At 42.4% G+C, this 26,022-nt stretch overlaps 1 protein-coding gene across 4 annotated transcripts; it reads right to left on the reverse strand.

Annotated features, from left to right (window-relative positions):
- Positions 1-11,612: 11,612 nt before the first annotated feature.
- Positions 11,613-26,022, reverse strand: LOC131880733 (unconventional myosin-Vb-like). 4 transcript variants are annotated; one of them, XM_059227439.1, is made up of 11 exons: positions 16,470-17,014; positions 16,352-16,363; positions 15,787-16,062; positions 15,078-15,709; positions 14,592-14,936; positions 13,959-14,480; positions 13,406-13,870; positions 13,136-13,328; positions 12,086-13,047; positions 11,914-12,013; positions 11,613-11,845 (listed from the first exon to the last, which is right to left on the reverse strand). In XM_059227439.1, the coding sequence occupies exons 1-11, from the start codon at positions 16,561-16,563 to the stop codon at positions 11,700-11,702; spliced, it is 3,747 nt and encodes a 1,248-aa protein (XP_059083422.1). In that variant the 5' UTR covers positions 16,564-17,014; the 3' UTR covers positions 11,613-11,699. The 4 variants fall into 4 exon arrangements, with proteins under 4 accessions (XP_059083422.1, XP_059083411.1, XP_059083430.1 ...); XM_059227428.1 differs by lacking the exons at positions 16,352-16,363; positions 16,470-17,014 and adding an exon at positions 25,314-26,022; XM_059227447.1 differs by lacking the exon at positions 16,352-16,363 and having other exon boundaries at positions 16,470-17,013.

A 26,022-nucleotide genomic window follows, 5' to 3' on the forward strand; every position in this document is an offset into this window, starting at 1 on the left:
CAGATTAATCATTAGCAGTAGTCGAAAAGGTGTAGTTGAATTAAGTTATCACTAGACCTGGGAAATTGGTTAAAAGCTGAAAAAGAACCCTTTTTTCTTATTTATGGCCTAGTTGCCGAAACCTTTTTTTTTTTTTAACTCTTTTCCAACATTTTTTTTTTTCTTGTTTTAACATTTCAGAATATTTTTGACCCACTTTTAAATTGAAATGTCTATAATTAGATTGATGTCGAGCAACCCCTTTAATGACTGTGATTTGGAGCAAGACTGCCTATTAAGTGCACGTGTTTGAACTCTGATTTGAAGATTTTTCTTGATATATTTAATTTTTTTATTGCTTCGTAATATGGTCAGCCACTGTTCAGCAGATTAGTGCCCTGAAGGTTATTGTATTTATTATTTATTCATCGGTAAGAACAAGTAAATTTGAACATAACAAACATTCCATACATTGTTTAGATAATATGATGGTGACGTCTAGTAGTGATTAACGCAATTTCCTGGGGTGGAAGAGGGTTCCCGGTTCGAATTTCCTCCCCGACTTTTCTTCTAAGGAACATTTAGACGCTAACCACACCCACGGACAGAGAACGAAACTGATAGCGACACGACACTGCCTAACGGAATTCGGAAGTGAGCCATGTGATGGCTGGCTTCGAAAGCCGGGCGCGGGTCAATCTCCCCATCACCACAGATTTAATGCAGCTCCAACTTTCCCTACTTGCTGGACAAAACGTCCAGCTGATGGGGGCGAAAAGGCTGTACTGGCTTGTGCCCAAACAATGCACAATCGAAGTAATCCTGTCATCTCTGGAATAAATCAGAATGGTTGACAGTGCTTCCAAATTCTGAATAGAAAACCCAACGCTTTACCATGCAAACGCTCTCTTCTGGCACGTGACATTAAACCGGTTTGAGCAAGTTGTCCGAGCGCTGGTCCAGCACTTTGAGTGACTTTTGGGTGGGTCAAACGCAAGGTCAAACCATCAGGGATGAGAAATTATTAAAAGCCATTTTCTACCACCTGGCAGAAATTGGTGGCAGAAAATGGCAGAAATTAGTCCAAAATAAGTGGCAAAAAATGGCAGAAAATAGAATTCTTTGTATTATTCTGAATCATATTTTTCAGGTATTTACGATCACTTCCGTCAATTTTTAAGTAAGCCTTCCTGTAAGTAGTTTGGACACGTTGGGATGGGTATTTTGCATCGAATGTGAGATAAAACCACTAAACGTCATTGGAATGTGATAGAGTTTGAATTTTGCCACTGCAATCGATTTGAGTCTGGGATGCCATTGGACCTAAACTTTTTAAAGTCAAAATGACGACAATTGCATGTAAAAAAGCTGTATCGTAGTCAATAACCATTTTGATGACTATGAAAAAAAGTGTAAGTGTTGTGGCTACACCTTGGATACTGCTGCAAGTGGTCTATGGATACTGTTATCAGTTCACTCAACCATCAAACAGTATAAATAGCAATATTTGAGGAACATTTTGCATTCCAGCCAATGCTGTATCAATATGCTTTGTAGCAAAGGACACTTGAAAAACTTATCCAACCCATATGATCCTTCTTGTCTTTGACATATTTTAGAATCAAGATCGGCTATTCTAAACACCGGCGGCCATTTTTGACCACCTTCCAGCAATTTCTGCCACTTTCTGCTATTTTCTGCCACTTTCTGCCACTTTCTGCCATTTTCAGCCACTTGTGACAGAAAGTGGCAGAAATTCGATCAATCTCGATTTTTCCCATCGCTGCAAACCATAGAGGAAGCAATTCGGATATTTAAGCAAGCATTGGTACCAGCAAACAAACTTGCCTGCCAATGCCAGTGATGCAAGATTGGCGTTTCGAACTGGATTTAACGAAGCAGACCTTTCCTCATATAGCAATGTGAAAGAAGAGTCAGCTTCTCAAAAACATGTTTGAAGCTCCAAACTTGCATCATTGACACTGGTACCAGCAAACAAACGAACCTGCCAGACCTTGCCTAAACGTCCCCAAAGAGTGCTATGAGGATTGCTATGAGGAGTGCTATGAGGATTGCCATGAGGAGTGCTATGAGGATTAGTTCTCAGCGCGAATGAATGTCAGCTGACCGGCTGACATGAGTGTAGAGACGCTGCCTGCTTTCCATCAGCTAGAGTTGCACTGTCCACTGGTTACCAATTCAGCTGCAGTAAAAACCAAAACAAACTCGATTTTTACCACCCTTCTATGGTCAAACGACACATTTCTCGACCCAACCAAAACAGTGCTACCAAAGGGCAAAGTGATGAAAGCGTCTGGGCCAGGCACAAACCATTTATTCGAAGCTTGCAATATCAGAACGTTTATGTGGTTTAGATGGGCTCAAATTTTAATTCTCATCAATATGACGTAAACACTCAATGGAGACGGATGGAGCAAGTCTTAGTTCTAGTCAAAAGTGCTTGATTATTGCTTTTCAAGATGTTCTTGGTCTTTGGATAGAGTCTTGCCCTTACATCAGTAAAAAATTAAATTTCCATGAAGACTCCTCAGTGAAAAACATCATTTCCCTAAAATTTTAAAAGCTAAAGGGAGTGAAATCCTCAATAATACTTCAATCAAAGGTTATATTTTGTCCATTTTTAACCTATTTTTGGTATGAAATATGATCTAGGAATAAATATGTGTTGGCAGAGGATCCTAGTCCTTGCATATAGGGTTGATTTGGAATGCGAAAAATTTGTCAAAGTCTTGTTAGGAAGATGCTACTGGAACTATAGGGCTAGTCAAGTGTACGCGTTCGTGAGCAACTGGCGCTTTTCCATGATGTGAAATCAAAGACAACTTGCTCAGCCAAACCGCACTGTGCATGCATTGAATTTTGACTTCTATTACACTTTACATGTTTGTCTAAGCCATGGACGACGTTACACTGGACATATTTGACGCCGCCGAATGTACCCTATACTACAACGGAAATTTTAGAAACCATAGAACTCAACCTCCCGACCAGAAATTGAAAAAATTATGGTCGCGCTCTCCAAGCCAGGCAAATTCCCTCGCCATAGACATTCGAAATTACAGGGAGGAACATGGCTAGTTTTGAGCTGTAGCTTGAGGAATTCCTGTCTACCAGAATTTTTTTCCTATTGTTTAAGTTTTTCAGCTATCCAAGTTAAGTTGAGGTAAACGGGTGATACAAGATGGACGAACCATGAAATTTGACTTGTTCGAATAAAAATTAAAAGTGACAGGAATTCGTATAAAGTTTCAAAATATTTTTGATGTTAGTGGTTGCCAGAAACAAGCAAGCACTCCGTGAAAGTGATTCAGGCGTGTTTTATTAACTGCAGAGCGAAAAAAGGGCCAACTACTACACGATCATGAAATTATAATGTCAATCATCTTGAATTATAAACAACAATATACGTGAAAATTGGACTACATTGACTGGAAATGATCAGCAGTAACCTCTTAAACGGGATGGAGGGTGAAAACCGATCCAAGGTAAGGCCTCACTCCTCGTTTTAGCCCCGTTTCCTAATGAGATCAAAGCCTACCGGGGTATACGGCGACAATTTGATAGACCTCCAGTTAAATTGAGACCTCCATGTCTAAGTAAGTAGCATTGTAGTATTGAGCCAATTTGATAGTGCGTTCACCGAATTATACCAAAAGTGTGCATTTTGTTGGGTTTTGTAACACAGCTCACTCAAAATCACTCAATTATTGAAAATTCTATAGGCGGATGGTGGTAGTCTCCCTCCCAAAAATGCCCAAAATCAGGGTGACGGACCACATTTTTCCTTGAACTTAATACGCTTGACATGCCCTATAAGCCCACTTATTCCCAACGAATGTAAGAGGGAAGCAAATTAAACAAGGAATAAGCCAGAGAAAGAAGAGAAATGGACTTCATTGTTCGAACTAATTTAATATTTGGTCTACCAACGAATTTGACTTGGCGCACCGAGCTAGTCCTTGAATGTAGGATTGATCTGCAATGCTTTTTAAAAATTTGTCAAAGTTTGACTTGCAAGATGCCATCGGATCAACAAGGCCAACATATTTTCTACTAATATTAGAGAGAAGCAAATTAAACAATGAAGGAGCCCAAGAAAGAAGAGAAGAGAACTTCATTGTTCGAACTAGCCTGGATTCTCAAGGGCTGGAAGGTGCCGGTCTCAACCTTTCTAGCCTCTCACAACATGACAGCTCTCTGAATCCCTCAATGTTCCTAACGAAAAAAATCTTTAGACTTTTCTGACCCTTCGCAAACCTTCTGAACTCATTGAAGCCCAAATGGTTGAAGAATGTTCAGGTGGCAGAACAATATATGTGTACAGAGTTGTGATACTATCTCTGCACTTAAACGTGCAATATATCCAACCACATGTTTGAAATGCTTTTGACCTGCAACTGGATATGGTCATTGAACTTTCCGTTTTTTTCGAAAACTATACTGAAATATTTCATAGATGTGAGATCTGCTCGATAAACTTCTTCATTCACCACTTGGAATTAAATGATTTTCTTTGAGCAGAAATGGATAAGTTTTTTAGAGGTGGTGTGAGTCTGGACTTTTACTTTGAGTTCGAGTGGTCTGAGTATTTTATTCGATTTTGGAGAAATTGCCAAAACTACAGCCTTTTAAAAATTGCCCGAGTCCAGACTCATCAATCAATATCTTGGTTTTTTTATCCAGACTTGGTCAGAAAATGGATTTTACTCCGTCATGAATGAACCATAGATGAAAATAGCCATAGAATGATGATTTCATTAGCCTTGTTTAGCTTCGTAAAAACAGGATGAATCTTTGAACAGACTTGACCAGTCCGGCAAAAAGTCAGAAAATCTAAGGAGAGCTCCTTATTACTTTATTTTCATTACATTGTTTGACTAATGGCTATGCCTCCAAGCGTCGCCCATGATGGAGCTCGCTAATCAGTTTTTACCCACCTCGTTCTATCCTTAATAGGCCATGCATATAGGGCATGTCAAGTGAAGGAAATTCAAGGGAAAATGCGGTCCGGCACCCTGATTTTGGGGAGGGAGAACTAGGACAAACATCACAGTCAAACCGCACAATACGCCCATTGAATTTTCAATAATCAAGTGATTTTGAGTGAGCTGTGTTACAAACCCCAACAAAATGAGCATGTTTGGTGCTAATCGATGAACGCACTAACAAATTGGCTCAATACCACAAGGCTATTTGCTTAGACAATCATGTAAAATGGAATCAATGTTAAAATTTAATGTGAACACAGTAGAGCTGTGCATAGGATGCGACAGGGTCTCCAAATCCAATCCAAAGTGATTCTGTGTAATCCGAATCCGAATCCGAGAATTATATCTCAATCCGACCGAATCTGAATCCGAAATATTCTGCTCAACCCGAATCCGAATTTTTTCTCCAATCCAAATTTGAATCCAAATCCGAAGTATATTTGCCTAATCCAACTATAATCCGAAATATTTTGCAAAATCTGATCTGAATCTGATTAGGAATTGTCCATAGGTGCAGCTATTGATAAATTAGTTTAATTTAATATATTATTATTATAATTACTTAAAATTAGTATTAAGTTTTTAAGGAAGTTTGCTCCAGTCTCTAAATATATTTATCAAAAGGTGGTACACGGACAAAAAATTAACTATAGGCCAATTTCTCTTACATTGACCATTGCGCAGGTGTTTGAGAAGATCATGAAGTCCAAACTTGTTGAATTTCTTGAGGTCAATGAAGTCCTTCCTCCTAGCCAGCCGGGGTTCAGAGCACATTTTTGTTGGAATGTGTGTCCTTGATCCTTCTCTATTATCAGGTTGAGTGGAGACTCAACCTATTTGTTCCGTCCGTTCTGTGCCAACCTATTTGTTCCGTCCGTTCTGTGTGTGCGTGTTTTTTTTTTTGTGTGTGTGTGCGTGAAACTACGCTTGTTGAAACTTGGTTCGAGATTATTCGAGAGATAAGCATCAGACGATTAAGTCCAACGTTGTCTATCCTACCTGAAAATAAAACCCTTGTGAAAAGCCCCATCGTGTTGAATTCCAATAATTTTACCAGTTACCCAACTGATGGAGCATTTAGAGCAGGTCATTGAGGGACTGGAAAAGCACAAGTCAGTTAATGTTGTCAATCTTGACTTGGCCAAAGCCTTTGATAAAGTAGATCATGGCCTTTTGTTGAACAGACTTCATGACATTGGGATCCAAGGCAAGGTTCTCAATTGGAAAAGAAGCTTCATTCATGAGAGGAAGCAAATTGCTATGGTCAAGGGATCCCTTAGTGACATACATGATGTCAAGTCAGGTGTTCCCCGGGGCTCCATCTTAGGGCCCCTTCTTTTTATAATATTTGTTGCCCCACTTCAAAAGCTTAGTATTACTGCCAGTCTCTCTTCTTATGCTGACGATACAAAGTTAGTTTCTGGTTAGCAATGGCCAAGATTCCAGTAGCCTTGCAAAGGACTTAGATCGAATCTACTCATGGGTAACTGAGAGCAATATGGCCCTGAAGGGAATGAAATTCCGCTCAATGACGTTTGGGTCAACTCGTTTAAATACTCCACTTGTAGATAATGGAGGTAAAGATATTGTGCAGGTCTCGTCTATGAAAGATTTAGGTGTAGTCCTCCAAAATAATGGAAAGTTCAATGAGCATATCCAGTTGAAGGTGGGTAAAGCTTTTCAAAATGTGTGGTTGGATATATTGCACATTTAAGTCCAGAGATTACACCACAATGCTAACCCTGTACAAGTCAATTGTCCAGCCACATCTTGAATATGCTTCACCCTTTTGGGTTCCAATGAGTTCAGCAGGTTTGCAAAAGGTCGAACAAGTCCAAAGATGTTTTACTAGGAACATCACAGCAATGAGAGAGCTCTCGTATTGTGAGGGACTAAAACTGTTGGGACTTTACAATATTCAGAGAAGGTATGAAAGGTATTAATAGGTATTAATAGTATGAAAAATAGATACTGTATGTCTTCAAAAGAAAATATGATGAGCTTTGTCCCAACCCAGGTTTTATGGTCAATTCTAGTGACTACCAAGGCTTAATATGTATTTTGAGAGCACCTTCAAGCCCTCGAGAATCCAGGCTAGTTTGAACAATGAAGTCCACATCTCTTCTTTCTTGGGCTCCCTCATTGTTTAATTTGCTTGCCTTTAATATTTGTAGGGAATTCGTGGGCCTTGTTGATCTAGTAGCATCTTTCAAGTCAGACTTGGATCAATTTTTAGAGAGCATTCCAGATCAACCCTACATTCAAGGACTAGCTTGGTCTGCCAACTCAAATTTGTTGGTAGACCAAATATCATGTAAAGATTGAAAGGTAATAAAAAGACAAATGATAACCTTTCATTTTAATAGTACTGGGGAAGCATTCACTGTAGCGGTTAGATAAGCCCGTGAAAAGACAAATAAAAAAAATCTGACATTTTACACAATTGAGCCAATTGAAAAACGAACTCATTTAACTGGAACTAAATGTGCCTTTTTGCCATCCAAACTTTTTATAATGATAAAATTGAGTGGAGTTGCCTTAGTCAAAATATAATCTTCTTGTTGCAATAGTTTCATTTTTTGTAACAATAATAGAAAAGTAAAACTTGTCATTATGTAATATGCTTCAATTGTAGTACTATGGAATATAATTCTGTTATGAAAATGGTGCAAAAATTGTTCATTAACAAGCATGATATGCTGAGGTATTATAATTTCCTTTCTCCTAAAATTGATTGTTTGGACCGCAAATATTTTGATCCTTTTCATATTTTCTGAAATTTTGGGTTTCTTTATATGTGTAGGATTGCCACACAATTGTGATAAAACTTAAGATACATAGTAGGTCCATTCACAGATTTTAAATTTGATGTTCTTTGATTTCCCTCACATTTTGAGAGGGAGTATTCATTTGGTTTATCTTTCAATTTTAGACTTGGATCGGAACCAAAACCCTGTCCGACTTTTCCCATTTCCCAATTCGAATCCGAACGAAATGTTTAACCCGATCAAATCCGAATCCGAACTTTTTCCCAATCCGAATCAAAAAATTGTTGGTCAATCCATGGAGTCAATCCAATCTGAACCCGAATCTGATCGGATTCGGATCCAATGCACAGCTCTAATACGCAGTACGGTTCGGCTGGGCATGTGGGCATGTTGTGTTTGGTTTTACTCCATGGAATAACGTTAGTTGTTCATGAACGCGTTCACTTGACAAGCCCTATGCAGTCATCGCACGTTAGTGAGGCTGGGGCAAATCGGGACCAATCCGCCAGCAAGTCAAAAACGTACTGACTAGTAAGCTACGTGCATGGAGCTAGTAACAAGGAACAGTGTACCCCATCAAAACAACTTATTTCCGTGGCCATAAATTGGTTCAAGTACTGGTACACAGTGGTAAAAAGTCTCACATTAGCTAAAAATGCTATATAATGTCACTTAAAACACACTAAAAGTGTAATCTTTGAAAATGTGTTTTACAATCATCATGTGTACACTTAGTTATGCATTCACTTGAATTCTGAAGACGGTACATACTAGAGACAATGTTATAGATTTTGTCGTTTCTTGAAGACTTTGTTGAAACAGATTGAAAATAGCTTCTTTAAGGCTTCATTGACATTAGTGAAATTTTCAGTGACTACTCAACTAAATGTACCTTGGATGCTTTTAAAATAAATTTTCAAAAATCTGCTTTTTTGAGGGTTTTAGAAATGGTTGTACAAGGTTTTAAGTTAATTTGAAATTAGTGAAAATCGATATTAATCCTTTGGGAAATTGAATTAAAACATAACCGGGGCATTTTGGGGCTAAAAACGATGAAATTTGGACCACTAAATCCGATACAACCAAGTAGCGGTGAACTAGATGATATCGTAAATTATATTCAAGAGCTAACTAAGTGTGCTCCTAATTTACATGGACTAGGTTTTTGAGAATTTTAGTTTTTATAATGGTTTTAGGTATGTAAGTTTTTTATGTGGACTAGAATTCCATAAAGCAATAAAGTTAAAGTTGTTCCCTATGACTTTTTGAGGTAGAAAAATGCCAATTTGTGTTTGGGAATTTCTCTGGAAACTTGATAGGGCTTTTGAACATCGTGGGTATTTAAGATTGTAAGTTGTCATGGTATTTACTCTATTCAATGTAATTGACCAACTTAAGTGTGAAATCCGCCAAAGTTAACCAAATGTAGACCCCCCAATCCTGCCAACCCGCCATCTATATTTTTCCCGTCAATGACTTCAAAAAACCGCCGCATCTGGCACCATTGGGGTCGTACTCATAAGAATGCTTCTCAAGTTTCAGAAAGTAAATGCGCAACCTCTTATTTTCCTTTACAATGTATGTTTACTACTCATGGGGACCAAGTTAATAACCGCAGGAGGTTGCAACTAGGGTAGCCAGTTCACATTTCAATTTTCATTAGCGGTGGAATGTCGTAAACCCCATTAGTTGGCCTCAAAAAGTAACCCTGATTTATCTTCGGTCAAACCAGGGTTGCTTTTTGCTCAAACTTAACATTTCACGTCACAATGGAATTGGCTGGTGCTTTCACTTTTCAAGTTTTCTGGCAACCTTGTATCTAAAATTTGATTTGATACCATCACTAATGGTTACTTCAACCAGTGCATTTGATCCATGATTAGTGTTACAAAACGATAAAAACAAACCGTCAGCCAGCTGTCGTGACGTCATCGTTGGGCAAATTTTGTCAACAGAAGGGCTACAAATCGTGAAATTGCAACTTAAAACGTTGGTAGTCCCCTTCTTGTTCAAACAATCATCACCATTGACCGAGTAGTTTCAAAGCAAGTCATGTCGTTGACCAAGAGCAGGCCGAAAAATCGAATTTTATTTGGCGTTTCCAACATAACTTTGGACATATCTCCTGAGTTCCCTAAACGCAATTTCGGGCTCAAATTTGGCCAATTTCGTCTATTCAACAAGATCTTGTGGTCATATTAAGTGCTAATTTAAAAAAAAAGTGAACGATTTAGGAGATAAGAAAGTTTTGCCTCCGACCATAGTCCACATCTCTCGAAGTCCGTGCATGAACACACTGGATCAGACCTGGGTCATTGAATGTGGAATTAAGTCCAGAACATTATCCGCTTTGGTGGCTACACAAACATGCTGGGAGAGATCCTCCCCATTTTCAAATGACAGAGATGTTGATTTCGAAATGGGAATATACACTAACAAAAGTGGCCAATCAAATCCAAAGAATTTAGACGAGATGTATCGAGAGGGCAAGCTCATAAAGTGCAACACTTCTGATCTCTTCTTTTTTACAAGTAATCCTTTAGGATTTCCACTTTTAAGCAAGTAATTAAAATCAAGAAAAAAACGTTACTGTTTTAAAGGCATCAGCATACTAATAGTGTAATGCAGATATGAACCTAAGAGCATTTTTGGTAGCGCTAAGTGTCTTCAAATTTGCATTTCTGCGTAAAATATGCCAAGTTCTGGGAGACAATTTTTTATGTAGATATTATTCTTTAAATGTAGATATTCAAATCCTGCATAAATTAAGGTTTGCTCGAAGTAATACAAATCATTCAAAGAAGGCTATAGGCTACATTGGTTGGAAATTTTAATGCCAATCAGGTTTCAACATGAGGGACGAGGAGTTCACCATCAAAACCATGACCAATTTTTATGCATACGTATATTCTGCAAAATAACTACGCTAATATTCCTTGTCGTTGCTTGATAACATTGTTCAGTTGTTACTTAGGCTCACACACATCTTTGGAGATGCCAATTTTTACTTCTTGTTTGGAAGAAAGCACAATTACTCCTGAAAGATAAACTGAGGTGCTCTCCAATAGATCAAAGACTTTACCGTTACATTGTATACCAGAAAATGTCTGCCATTCCTATAATAATCCTTTTTTTTACATTCAAATCTTAGCTCCTTTTATCTTAGCACAATTTTAAAACGGTTTGTCTATCAACTTTGCTTCCTGGCTAAGTTTATTTGGCAGCTGGTATCAATCAAAGTAAATGGCTAAATGGTAAAAACTAGGAATAGATTTCCCAGCACAGCTGAATAAATTCTCAAATCTGTTCATGAAGTATTTCATACGAAAGGTATCTGATCCTGTACGCTTTTAAAAGTATCTGGGTTTCAGGGTCAATTCTAGTGACCGTAGAGTGATGTGCGTTTTGAGAGGACCTTCAAGCCCTCGAGAATCAGGCTAGTTAAAACAATGAAGTCCACATCTCTTCTTTCTCGGGCTCCTTCATTGTTTAATTTGCTTCCCTCTAATATTCGTAGGGAATACGTGGGCCTTATAGATCTGGTAGCATCTTTCAAGCTAAACGTGGACAAATTTTTAAATGCATTCAAGATCAACCCTACATTCAACTCAAATTCGGTAACAGACCAAATATAAAGATATAAAAGTACAAAATAGACGAAATGTAACCTTTCATTTTGATATTTCTGGAGATTACATTCTCTGGGGTGGTTACAATGGCCGTTGAAAAAAACACATCCCCCCCCCACCAAAAATAAATCAATCGGTTTTCATAATTCACATTTGGAGAACCTGCCAGCTTGCGACCAGCAATTGGATCTGCAGTGGTTCTAGCTCTATTTTGTGTTATCGGTAGATAAACAACCATGATCGTTTATTCATTCAAAGAATTTGTTTGAATCGTAGGCAAGTTTCTATGGCACCAGCGAGTTTCGGCCTGCTCGTCAGAGCGGTCCCATTTCAAGATAATGAAAGGGGACATGCAGGGTTTGATTCATCTTTTCAACTATGAGGTGTCCTCTTCGCGTCGACACGCCCAAAACAACGATGGCATCCCCTTTGAGGAGCAAAATATCGCCTTTACCATTATCTGAAAAGAAAAAGATCCGTCCCTGTTGCACAACTTGGGCCATGCGAATACGTTAGGACAACACATACCAGGATACTGCATTTTCATCAACCTGGTTTGTGGAAAAGTCACTTTCTTCCCACTCACTATTGAGTAAGACCGACTGGGAGGTATTGGTGGGGGTCGTTCCTGTAAATAGTTATGAAAGGGAAATCTTGACTCAAAATGGCAACATAGGGTCGATTCACGCCATTAGCTTACCAAATCTAGGCCAAACAGAGCGCAAGTTTGTTGTATAATCTTTAAATCACATCGATCGGTTTGCATGAGATCGGGAGGAGGGGTTCCAGAGATTGGTTGTGGACGAGGCCGTCGCGTGGACACGCGTGCGTTTTGAGCATTGTTGAATTTAGGATCCCAATGGGATGGAAAGCACGGCCCTGCTTGATTCAGATTAGCATTAGTCGGGGTGGGTTGAACGTTCAATCCTCGTCCAGTTTGAGCTAATCGCCCATGTGTTCGCCTTCGAACGGTCCAAGCCCTCCACAAGCATTGAATACGAAGGGCTGCGTTGTTTCGGCGTTCTTCACGAATGCGCTCCAATTGCTGCCGTGCACCCTCACTGAGAAACACATGTTTGCGACCATGGGCCCAAGATGTATTCTGAGGTAAAGTGTCCGGAGCCATGGCTCGCAGCTCTCGAACATAACAATCCAGGATGATTTCGCAATCATCGACGGCTTTTTCATCGGCGCGATATAGCTGATTGAATCGCGCCAAGACCCGGTACCTAGCGTTGAAGGCCTTGAACCTCATCCGATGCGGGAACCCTTTGGCCATGAGATGAACAGTCTCCAAGATTTGCAAAGAACGTATTTGGTGGACCACCAAGTTTCGATCAAACTCGGTCAGAGAGTCGCTTCCGTTTGGTCTAACACATCGGATGAAATGAGGCTTAGCGTGAACCAAGGTCCGCAACAGGTTATCGAGACGAGTGTGAAAATCTTGGGTCAGTGTGGAAACGGGTTCATCCCCATTCAAGAGCTCGGGATGGGAAGTTGGCGAGATTCGAAAACTGACGCCCCTGGGTACGATTTCTCCCCCACCTTGGCTACACATGGCCTTGATCTCATTCCCAAACAGATGGGTGGCGAATCCAAAATTGCATATGCCTCGGCTAAACACTGACACCAAGTCATCGGGAATCACATCTCGGTTGGTATCTAAAGTATATTAGGTAAAGAAAGTCGGTTTCTATTGAATAAGGCGGGTTTCTTATGCATTGATTTTGAAATCGATGACAAATCCTACCTAAGAAATCCGACGTGTCGTAAACCACCTGTCCGGTGTAATGGGTGATGCCAAATGTCCTATTAATATCACAGTGCTTGGGTTGGAAGAGTTTCCGGTTGTCCTTATGTTGTACTTTCACTTTTTGGACGTAAGTTTCGGGAAATCCTCGGACTGAACACTCCACATCCAACATGCTCAGAAGACCGGAGCGCTGGAAAGCAGGAGAAAGAATAACAACAACTCAACATATTGCCATGGGAAGCAGTTGCCTTGGTTTTGCTTGCTTACCAAAGAAGAAATGAGATCAATTACTGGGACGTTGTCCACGTATTCAATATTGACGTCCATGGCAATGCCCTCCTCACGGCAAGACTCGATGCTTGATTTGAAAATATGCGTATTGTAAAAATGCTGCATGGTTTCCGAACACAAGTTGATGCATAATTGCTCCAATTGACTGGGTTTGCTATCTTCAAATCCAAACATGTCCAGGATCCCAATGAATCCGTCGGTAGCATGTCGGACAGCGTTGTTGAGCATGGCCATCGACTTGTTGGATTTTTTGGATCCTGCTGTTCCTATGGTTGAAGCATGATGACTGGCCAACTCATGGTGAACCGATTCATTCGATCCTGAGCTCATGGTTCCCGATAAAGGGCCAATGGGTCGTTTGATGCTGTTCGCTCGTCTTACAATCGTGGCCACCGTTCGACAATATAAGGCTTTAGCTAGGGCATTCCTCGTCGCATTGCACTGAAAGAGGGATAAGTTGTTGGTGCCATGTTTTTTGAAAGAGCTAGAAGCCATCATTTCTTTTTTTTTTCAATTAACCCAGACTCACCAAGTTTGCATCTGACAATGATTTCATCTGTTGTCCTCTAACAGAATGGGTGCGAGAGGTGAGCCCTTGGCAAAGTAAGCTGGTGGGAATGCCCAAGAGGCTGCTCACAGAGTTTAGCTCTTCTTTGCCAATAATCTCCACGTCATAGCTCTCTTCGGTGGCCCGGGGAGCAAACTCCACATTTCCGAGTAACAAAATGGCACTCATTACTCGAATAACATCCATGAAAGGGATCCCCAAAACGGCCAAATTGGCTTTCCATTCGGCAAATCTTTGGGCGTCTTGAGCTTCATCTTGTCGAGTATCGCCCATATTCAGGTAGAGGAGATCCTTTACCGTGAAACCACTCAGGCCTAATTGCTTCTTCTCTTCCTCAGTTAGACCGGCTAACATTTGGTAGAAGATGTGATAATTCTTTTCCATGGGCAAAGGCTTCACAACCCGATTGTGGTCCAAGAAATAGCAATGTATCTTGGTCCGGTATAAAGCTCCGTCTGACACTTGGACCTCGATAAAATGCCCCTAAATGAACGTGGAAAAGACAACTCGTTAGTCGTGAATCGTACATACACCACAGTCCACAGTACATAGATACCAGTGGACATGCAAGGGTCATCCTCATTCCAAACTTACAATTCTGCTCGATTCTCTATTGGAAGTGGTCTTGGCAGCTCCCAATGATCTTAGAACTGTAAATGAGGCTGCCAAGTGTTTGAATGTATCCGTCTCGGTTCCGCCTCCAGCCGATTCGAATAATTGTCGAAGAACCACCATGGACGTATGTGTCTTTCCCGATCCACAAGATCCAGAAATGATGATTGCTTGAGGATAGCCAGACTCGCCTTGAAGTCGAATGACTTCTTGAATAACTTTGGTAATTTCTGGATTACTTCCATTCGACCGAGTTGAGCTCAGGGTGAGAGGATTACCAATATCTCGGTATGGGTTCAAGGACAAGACAATGGGGCCAACATTGGTCTTAAATAAAGATAATAAGTACAATCATATTTTAGGATGGATGCCGGGATCATGTGCTCGTACCAAAAGAAACAGGTTTATTTATGATTTGAGCTACTCTTGTGGTTTTGTGCCAACACGAACTTGGTTGGGAACACTTACCAGATACTTTTGATTGAAGAACCTCGCTTGAAGTGTTCGAAGAATAGCGTCCTCGGTCATTTGCGGTTCTAAGTGAATGAGGTCGCTAATTTCGGCTAGCCGGCTTTTCCTGGCCTCATCAGCGAGATCCCTTTCCCGTTTTCGTATCCTCTCGTCGGGGGGTGTTCGAGGGCGAACTGCACTGCGACTGAAAGCGCCCCCTTCTCCAGCAATTGGAATGGGCGGGGGAGGAGGCAAGGCATGGCTCTGTATATTAGAAGAATACGGAATATCGCCACGAGAACGAGGCATGATTCCTCCTTGGTTGTCTTTCATGACATGATTCGAGTCTGAATGTGCAGGAAAGAGTTGTTGAGGTGGACTTTGGCGAGAATGATTGCCGGCGACAACGGGGGCAGGTTGCTGGATATTGTAGTAGTTAGGTTGAATTGTATTCACGGGTTGGGGAGGCGACAGTTGAGCATTAGGAACCAGGTGGTCTTTGGCTAAGACCCTTGCACCACTATCGCCGGGGTTGAAGGTGTCGAGGCCTCCGTCAGCGGAATTGATTGACGGGTCACTCACGTTCCCAGTCATCACAGAGCTAACTTCCGTCACATGGCTTTGCATGCTTCGCATGGTACTAAACCCATCTGGTGATCAAAAATGAAAAAGCACCCTTGAGCGTGAAAACAATTGGTAAGCATCGAACAGGGGTTCACTGCCTCACCTGCGGTTTGCAGACCGAATGTGGACCCAAAATTTAGATGAGGAGCACTTCCAGCAAAGTTATCCAAGCCAACAGTTTGATCTGGCCCAACTTGAAGGACATTGGAATAGTTTTGTTGTACTTGTTGAGGAGCCTCAATGGGAGGTGGATGAGGCTCAGCCGAATCCAGGTTTTGAAGTCCGTTCTCGTGCAATGAGTTTCTGAGGCCTACCAGGCCATTACTTAACGTGCGCAAACGATTCTGCAGATTTGACGCCTCTCCACTGGAAGTGGCATCTGGAAATGTCAAGAGAGAGTCTTTTTTCACGGCACGGAATCGTTTGGAACCTTCCTTGTCTAAAAGGCGACTTGAATGCAATTGATTGAAGGCAGGATGTCGAATGTTTAAAAATGGAGCCACCTTCATTGAATTACAAATCTCTTCACAGGAGGAGGCAGCCACTCAAATTCAAGGGAGCGTTGATATTATACCCACCCACACGTGGCAGGCAATGTGTATGAGAAACTAATTAAAACATCGAGTTCAGACGGGCCAGGTGTTGAAAACTGACTGAATCTTTCGCACCTTTCAAAGAACCTAAAAGGGGGCAAAGAATCAGGATAAGTTCGTGGGTTGGACGGGGTCGGTCAGAAATATTTTTTCAAAGAAATCAACGCATGTTTGAGGCTTAAGACCTGCATACCTTGCAATCGTTTTTCTGTTTCCCAATACTTCTGGAGTTCACTAAAGTACTTGTCGAGAATGAACACCTTATTGAGGCCCAAAGTGGCGGCCATTCCTGGTTCATTAAGGAGTCCTCTTCAAGCCTTTATCTACTCCCTAAGCGCCCTGGATTGAGTTTGAACATGACTGCTTGATATGATTTTGGAGCCATTTCCAGGAATTGGTTGGATATTCTCCTCACTTGTTCTCACGGCACTCTGCCATCAATGGCTCGCCATCACTAGTCACTACGCACAGAATCGCATGGAGGTTCCGACCACTTCGGGATGAGTAATCCAAAGGACGAGAGATAGGCATCCGACTAGTTCCCCCAGGAAAAATAACATAACCAATACAATATCGCAATGTTTTCGCCTCAATTTGGCTAAATCCTGTTCAAGATGGCACCGGAATATTCAGAGAATAATTGGGTGCCCTTCTTCCACCTTCTTCGTAGAGTGCCCGTCCGTGGTGCTGCTATTAGCGCCCTTTCCAACTAGAGAGGTGAGTTGATCAATCTCCGAACCGGGAGCAGCAACAACAGAACTACCACCACCACCATCACCATCACCATCACCACCTGCAGTAGCACCGGCAGTAGTAGCAATACGATACGACGTGTAACAGTAATAGTGGAAGCAGCCTCAGTTGTGGCAGAAGCAATAGAAGCAGCAATACTAGAGCCCTTCCCTCATAACTGGTAGCATTGAGCCAGAAAATGACTGCAGGGCACCCGCCTGCCCCAGGACGCACCAGATCTTCCTTCCTACCATCAAGAATTACACTAAGTTTCAGTTTTTAGGTAGTGTGGCCACTAGAAGTCCGTCCGTCGCTAAGTTGGCTTGCATAAGACGCTCGTTTTTCTCTGGTCAGATTATGAGCGAGATCATCAAATGAGACTACTCAGGCTGGACTGATTTGTGTTTTGCTTGTGACCAAGGTTAAGTGCAGGACTGAGATGGTGTTTCCGAATATGATATAGTGGCATGTCCGGACATTCCTTCGAAGCAGATTTCCATGGCAAATGTTTAGCCACCCTGAGACTTCAAACCATCCCGATGAAAACCAATAGTTCATGCCCAGGAGTTGAACCACCTAATCTTGAGATGCCCAGCTCAACCGAGCCCTCTAAGACGGTCGGCCCAACAAGACCAATATTCCAACTTCCCCACGACGTACATTGCTAGCTACCTACCTGCCTATAAACCAAAGTAGCCAGCCAACCAACCAACTAACCAACCCACTATCTAACCATTCCGACAACCCAGCTCTTCCTCCTGTGCTCGTTCTTTTCCAAAACCAACGAGCTAGGAAGGTATAGCAGAGTGAGTGTGGACTAACTATTATGGCGCTCGTTCCTAAGGATAGATCGGGCGCTTCTCGAGCCTCAACACCTGGGTCTCGTTCTCTCGCTCAATTCAATCCGGACTGGGCAGAATTGTATTCAGTTACCTGACGAATCTTTGGGTTCGTGATGACTCTGACGACGATCGCCTGTTGGTTCCAAACAGGTTCAGATCCCAACAGCCGGGGCACGGTGAGCGATAATATTGGGTCTGTCAGGTCTACCCACAAGTTCCATCGTACCCGTATGAACTAGCCCCTTCTCGGCTGGCGCTGTTTAGCTTTAGGTAGAATCTCTTAGGGTCTCCTGAGATTTGCTTTGAGAGCCCAAACATTTCACCCAGACTGGCAAACCGAGTTCAGGGCAAAGGAGAGAGAAGGCAGCCAGTAAAGCAAGTGGCCAACATGGTCACTGATCTCTCGGAAGACAATTGTATTTGCCCTAAGGAGCTAGACAAGACAACCGAGGTAAACCCCGCAGAACTGAAAAGCGAGAAAGACAGAGAGATGTCGGCTTCGTTCGTTCAATCTCTTGACTCTTGATGTCCCCCAAAACGGCTTTCATTTCGTGCGTTCGTTCGTTCGTTCATACCATGCACCCGATCGACCGACCAACCATTCAAGCAACCAACCAATCAACCATCCGACCAGCAGACTGAAAGTCTGCCTATCCATCTACTCTACTGTACGCGTTCATACAGTAGGTAAGTGGTGGTTTGGTTCTAATGGTTGTTCTAGCGAGTATTATTTCGTTGATTTGCATCTGTGTGCTTTCCATGTGTCCATGTTTGGGTACCTAAAACCCTTTCTCGGACAGCTCAACTCTTACTCACATGAATTGCCTGCATATGAAAACTTATCCGATTTACTGACCATTTCATTGACCTAGGCACTGAGTTGTACAATATGTCAAATGCAAATGGAGTCGAATTCTTACACACGATATGAAGGTCTTCCCTAGCACGAAACCTCCCGTTGCGAGATTGGTTTCTGGTTGTGGTTGCTGTTCTCACCGTGGCAACGAAATAACGTGGTGTGTGCTGAGACTTGATTTGTGCCTTTTTGCGACTGAAGAAAACTGTCTTAAGAGTGTTGTAATTATGGCTCTGGCAAGTCATTAGCAATCTTCTAAGTACCAGGTTTTGGAGACTAGTGAGATAAATGGATCGGTGAAATTATTAGTCTTTCGCCCAGTAAGAAATTTAAGTGATTATTTATCTACGTGTGCAAGATCATCCTTACGCAAATAAAAAAACAATTGGTTGAAATATTAGAAGTGATTGATCGAACCGATCGTATGTGGTGATTATCGGAGGACTTGGCCATTTGTACTCGGTACTGTATCAGCATTTAATTGTCTTTTCTTTGCTTCAATGCCAAAAGTCACTCAGCCTGTCATTCATGGGTGGCTCATTTAACACCTCACCATCCCACCATCCACCAATTTAGCAATGGGTGTCAATATTCAAATATGCCGTTGTTATCGGCATCCCCTTAGTAATTTTGTAATCTAATGAGAGAACCATTTTTTCAAAACAAATTGTTAGCATCAGCTAATAACAAGACTGTTCAGAAGTAGGTTAAGTTGTTTCTGTACGAATTGGATCAACTCCCACCAAGAACATTAAGTATGAATTTTGGAGCATTCAACAATGGTTCTCTGGGTTTTTTTTTCTAATTGTAAGAAGACTCGGAGCTCCCCCTGAAAGAAATGTAAAAAAGCATGCGTGGGGTGTGATTTGCGTGCTCGAGGACGTTCGTTTGCCCCCTCCAAATTGGTGAGAAATTTTGCTCCCTGCGTGCGCTAGATCCCGGTCTTTCTTTCGTTCTCAGGCTCTTGTCGTTTCCTAAAGGTCAAAATGAGGAGGTATCTCACGAATTCCCAATGCAGATGGGGTATGTACGCACAAGTACATTTTCAAGTGTCAGTAGAGGGATGCACCCAAGTGTTGGTTGGTTGGACAATGTTGTTCGGACAAGCAAGCATGAACCAACCACCTCAGAAGAGCAGTATAGAAAGATTCCAAAGTAAAGGCGACCACAACTAACCCTGGCTCTAACTCTTTGGTTCGCTATGATAAAAGTGCAAAATGCAATATTCAAAGGGGGTAGGTAGGACCTCACATTTACGGAGCTACTCTTGTTCCATTTGTTCAGTGTCGGTGGCTATTGAACATTAATGTGTGCTGGTGCACTAATTATTGGTAAAAGATTGAACATTAATGTGTGCTGGTGCACTAATTATTGGTAAAAGATTGAACATTAATGTGTGCTGGTGCACTAATTATTGGTAAAAGAGGACTCGCAGTTTTTGGCTACACGTCGGAGGATGTGGAGACTTGGTTAGGGAACCATTGAGATCACTAACAACGCTCGAGAAAGCAACATAACAGAGACAGAGACCATAACTTATTAAGAAGGAAGCAGCCAACGGCGTCTTCCCTCTCAATGGAACGAACGACATGTACTACATCCGACCAACTAACCAACCAACTCATTTGCACCACATCAGAAGGTGTATAAAGATGACTTGAGCTAATGACCGTGTGAACCAAGAACACACCAAGAATGAACATTAATTCCAGGGGGGCTCCATTCAGACTCGAGCTGACGACCATGACGACCATCATGGGCTGTGGATTTTTCCACCATTCCCACTTCTTTAAAAAAAGTGACTTGAGCTGAGCCGAGCTTGAAAGCGTTCGTTCTCTTCCCATCGCATTGAGGAGGCACGATTTTTGTTCCGTAAAATTGCGCGTCCAAGAGTCTCTTTGAAGCAAATTTGCAGTGTTGCGCACGTTATCTTCCGCCGGAGATGGCTAGCACCATTAATATGTTACTCGCTAGCATGTCAGTCCATCTTGCATTCACTTAGGATTTGCTATATTTTTGTGTTTTTAAAGATGTTCAGAGTGCGAGTGGCTCTGCCACCAGACTCTCCCACATACTGTAAATAGTGGAAAGTGTACACATTCGTAGCCAATATACGGTATGTAGGTAGAGTATAGATAGCTCCCAGACGCTTGATTGACGAGGGAAGTAAGTTTTCCATTAGGTGATTACTCTGGAAGATGGTATTTATTAGCTTTTGGCGGTTGAAGCATGGAGACATGTTTGGCCTGAGACACTTGACGACCATGATCGATGATGCACAAAACTATCCGGACTTTGATTGGTTTTGTTGGCAATTTGACCAACCAAAGGAGCAATAGCTACAGCCTGACGGATAAGAACAGATCATGATGCCTGGACAACGTTTCCCTTTCACGACAACAGTTTCTCGCACGATAGATCAGTTTTACGATAAGTGTCATGCGTTGAATTGTTTGAGAATTCATAATGAATTCGCAGAGTTTCAATTGTGCCAGAGTGCTCGTGGAGAAGTGGTTACTCAAAGACAACAAGTTCCACTGGACACTGTACCTACCTACAGTAAACATTAGCTAGCTACTGCCTACGTCCACTTGATTTCACTGGGCAGCTTCAGATATTTGATTACCATTCATTCCTACATTTTTGACAAACTCGAAATATGCGCCCAATTATTCAGTTTCTTTTGGGGCTTTCTTCTCAATGATCGTCGCTCGATCATCGTTGTCGCTTGCCACGTAAAGACCTCCAATAGAGGAATCGAAAATATCTCGGAAGAAGATCCTCATCGATTTCCAACACACACGAGAAGGGAAGAAAATCGGGAGAAAGTTAACCATCCGCAAATAGGTGTAGTCTCATCCGTCGAGTGAGCCTCGGACAGTATTATTCGTATTCTTCTGAGAGGGCTCATTCAAAGATTCTTGGTGCATGCATGTATCGCTTTGAATGTCATTCAACAGCCTGATGGGGAGGACGGACGGAAGTTCTCCCTCTCATCCGGCGGTGGCAATTGTGGATGGATTCGTACACCTCGGGCCCTCGGGTGTTGGGAAGGTCCATGCAGAGAAAAGAGGGCCAAATATGTCTCATTGCTCTGCAATTGGCAAGCTGTGCCAACCACTGAGGCCGGAAAACTCAATGCTCCAAACAGTAGGTGGGGGATTTCTTTTGGTTTCCACTAGATGAATGTGTAGGTACACTCAAGAGGAGCAGACAGTCGTGGGACTTGCTTGCCATGCTAAAGGTGAACCCCTCGAAGCCCTCTCGATCTCTGATGAGGTTACCTCTCTGATGACTGACTTCCTGATGAGCAAATGGTAGTGCTTGGGCGAATACGTGGTTGGTTGGATGGATGGTTGGATGGATGGTTGGTTGTTTGGATGGATGGATGGATGGATGGATGGGTCGGCTGACAACCCTCCGAATGAGGCGCAAAGATGTCGTTAACTAATGAAAACACTCCCTAGTTCGTACAGTAGGTGTGGGTTCGAGGATAATTGCCGAATTCCGTGCTCAATTCTGGATCTCAATTCATCATAGTAGATTATGATGATGATCAGGTACTACTAAAAAAATCTGGCAGTCCCAGAAAACGCACTCCATTGTCAGATCGAGAAGCTCAAACGTGAAGAAATATGAAAGATTTCTGCCAAGTCACTTCTGGAAGCAATTAGTGGGATGCTCCTTCGTTCTTTACCAATGTGTGTGAGTGTGTGTGAGTGTGTGTGTGTGCGTGTAGGGTGATGAGTGATTTTTAAGATTCACCAGCTCGTAGCTCCGTCCACACGTTTGTTTTGGTTGAGGATCGAACATTTACGTAGTACGTGTCTCCATACTGACATAACCACCCCAAACCAGCTATTCACGAGCTCACTAGCTCACTAGCTCACTTGCGCCCCAATTTGTCTCCTGACGTTGTTGCTGTACAATGCATGTGTAGTTCCTGGCCCCTGGCTGTAGAAGAACATGCCAAGCGTAGTAATTGAGCCATGTCATGAAATCGGTATCCTGGGTGAGCTATTCGGCGAATCCTACAAACCCTGTGGATCCATGACTAAAGAGGATTTCCATAAAAAGGATGATCCTTCACTTCCCGTGGTTGTTTGAATCAAGATCGTTACTTTCCAGCCGATGAGAAATGGAAACCAACCTCATCGATTGCGTTTTCTCCTTGAGAACGAGCATTCTCGTATGTACGGTACGTATGTGGTATTTGATGGTAACCGAATCACAAAGCAATAAATCCAAATAAGGTGATGGCACTTGACGAGGTTTTGACACGGCCCGCCTTAAAGACGGTGGCCGTAGAATGAAAATATGATTCATTTCCCCCGATTCTAAGTGGGAGGACTGGGAAGATGGCCAAAACGATTCAAATGGGATGGAGAGAAAATCCATCTTGGATCAAGGTAGAAAAGAACGAAAAGGAGGGGGGCCTCCTGGGTTGGATCATCAAGATTTGCAGCCCATACCACGCCAACGCAAACTTGAGCCAGGGAACGAGCAAAGCGTTGGGAAATGAATTTGTCTTCAAAACAATCGGAATGAGCACGTATCAATAATACTGGCATGTTCTGATACACATGGTGACTTGAATGAGGTGCGTATGTGGTATTTAAGGTCAATGTGTCAATTACCGAAAGAAGTGAAGAAGTTGTGCGTAACTCAGACAGGCTAGGCTACGATCGAGAAGATCATAGCGAACAATAACAAATCAACCGCATACGCAGTTCTAGGGTACACCTGAGCCCCGTCAATGGATGGCTCCGTGCACCGGGAACAGAGACTCATGATCGATTTGGATATAGATCTCACTCACATGAATCAAAGGTGCCTCTCTGGGTGATGAAGAATGATAAATGGTATGCATATGGTGGTAATTCCCGCTTTTTAACGATCTCCCCCTTGGAAGGGATTAATTGCCCAGGCTCTTGTGAGCAACGCTATTTTGTGGTCCTTGATTTGAACTTCTTTGGCTTGCAGTTTCTGGTGGAGTACTTCTACCAATCTGTCAAAAATCAAGCGTGGATGGACGATGCAAGGAAAGGGTGGTGGTTGCTTTTTTGAGAACAAGCTTTGCACCAGATTTTCCATCTGACGGCAGTGGATCAGATCATTTTTTGATGTTCGCGGCGCCTAGCATCTTTCCCTGAAAGCCCATCATCATCATCATCATCATCATCATCAACCTCATCAACAAGATCTAGTATAAATCATAACCGTCCAAAAACGTGTATCACCTGATCTACAAATGAGCTCAAAGGTTACACCAATCACGAAACAACCTTGATTTTTCGCGTTTTTCACGCAATTCAACCAATTTGCGAGGAGCGTCTCTCAGTTTCAGTTTTCCAAGCAGGATTGGCATGAGCCTCATGCCAGGGTAAAATCAAGCATCTTGACTGCTCCGTCCTTGTGGGCTTGCCCGCCTGAGTGGGCGAATGAGTGCCAATCCTGGCCACGAACGCGGTCCACGGCGTGTTCGTCAGTTCTCAGCAGAGCTTGTAGTAATACAAGGGAGGGGAGGAATCTGCTGCTCGCTCGCTTCCATTGGAAGAAATTATGCACACGACTTCTTTTCAAGCCCATTATGAGTACTTAGAATCAAAGAAGAGCCTTTTCACGAGCTCATGACAGGCCGTCAGTCTTTAATCCAATCGGTGTTCAATCAATGGAGATGCACCCACTTATGAAATAGTGGTGAGAGCGGAACCTTCTTCACGTTCTTTGCATACGTAAGATCGAATCAAGGACATGGGTTGGAATGGGATCGAATGAACCTATCACCTTCTGTATTTAACATCAAATTTCAAAAAGAATCAATGTTTCATGCATGCAACGTGCCAGGCAAATCAGAGCGTCCTCCGTGCTCAGAAATGTACGAAAAATTACATTGCATTCACTTTCCACGTCACTTTCCAACTATAAGTGTGTGTGTGCCGAGAATCATCAGAACAGAACCAGCCGGGCTGGACAGGCTCAATGAAAATCTTTTAATATTCGTTGGAGTGGATTGCAGATATATTAGACGCCTCAAAGCAGAGGCATTCTTCTTGTGAAAAGAATTTCACGAGATTCCGCTCCAATCTTTTTCGAATTATGAGGCCAAAAAATCAGGTAATGAGTGAGATCTTCCTTCCTCCTCAAGGATGTAATTTCAAAGCCTGCCAATATCTGGATTTAGTTGGTCTGGAGTGGAGTTGCAAAGTGGGAAGGTACGCATAGCGCATCATCATGCAATGTAGGAGGTGCCCACTGTTTTCAATTTCTTAGAACATACGCACCTAGCTATTTGATCTGGAGCCATTTGATATGTTATTTAGATGGTTTTGTGTTCGTCGTGTTTTGCTTCGCCCAACACATCTCTGGCACTGAATTGTAGATCAGATTACATTTACGAACAATTTAGGGAATTTGGAGTCCGACCGAGACGATGCCAATAACGCTGACTGACGCAAGGACCTCAATTATCATCTTGATATTTCATTTGCCATTGTTTAAGCAATTACTCAGCCTTTCTCAATTGGGGAAAGTGCACTAATTCTTTCCACTTTGGACTCTTTCTTTCTTGAGAACATACATAAGTACGGAGTAGTACATGTCTTACCTGTCAAATTCTTGGACGAGGACGATTGAGACAAGGATGAGTTCGAGGACAAGGAGGCTGATATGAGACTACCCTGGCGATTCCTCTGGAGAGGTGACAATCTCCCCGGAAGAGGAGGAGGCTGAGAATGAGATGATTGAGAATGAGATGACTTGATTTCGATTTGCGTGCAAGCGTCCGATCGCCTCGATCCTAAGTAGTCATAAATATGGCTGGAAATGGGCACATTTTCCGTGGATTGCGAATGGCGAGAGAGAGTGGTTTTCCCGGCTGCCTTAATCTGATTGGCCACAGGCGTCAAGGGCTCACTATAAATGGGTTCATCAACAGGTCTCGTATTTCCAAATCTTGGACTAGGTATGGACAGTTTTAATTGAGCCCCACTTCCTTGATTGTGATGCCCACCACCGCTTTTGGTTCGTCGAAATGGACTTCGCCAGCTAAGCCGAGGACTACTAGGATTGGACCAACTGCCTCCACCTTTTCGCTCGTCTTTGTTGGAAAACTTCGGAAACAAATCGGGGATGGACGAACGGAAATGGTTGTGGGAGATCGATTTTCTCAAGGGACTACTCTCGCTCCGACTGTTGAATTTATACTCTCGGCGGTTAGACTGGCCTTTAGTGCTCGACTTGCGACTAAATTGATTGTCACTAGATATCACGCGAGAGTCGTTGATGATTTCCTCATTCATGAAGGGGCGATCATC

This window comes from Tigriopus californicus, chromosome 1 (genome assembly GCF_007210705.1).
Source record: "Tigriopus californicus strain San Diego chromosome 1, Tcal_SD_v2.1, whole genome shotgun sequence".
NCBI lineage: Eukaryota > Metazoa > Arthropoda > Copepoda > Harpacticoida > Harpacticidae > Tigriopus > Tigriopus californicus.

Excerpts from the sequence above, each read along its gene's own strand:
- LOC131880733 (XM_059227428.1), bottom strand. The coding sequence starts at position 26,007 with ATGAATGAGGAAATCATCAACGACTCTCGCGTGATATCTAGTGACAAT. Across the intron at positions 14,937-15,077 it reads TCTTCAATCAAAAGTATCTG|ACCAATGTTGGCCCCATTGT; the intron begins GTAAGTGTTCCC and ends TCTTTATTTAAG. Across the intron at positions 13,329-13,405 it reads TTGATCTCATTTCTTCTTTG|CGCTCCGGTCTTCTGAGCAT; the intron begins GTAAGCAAGCAA and ends CCTGCTTTCCAG.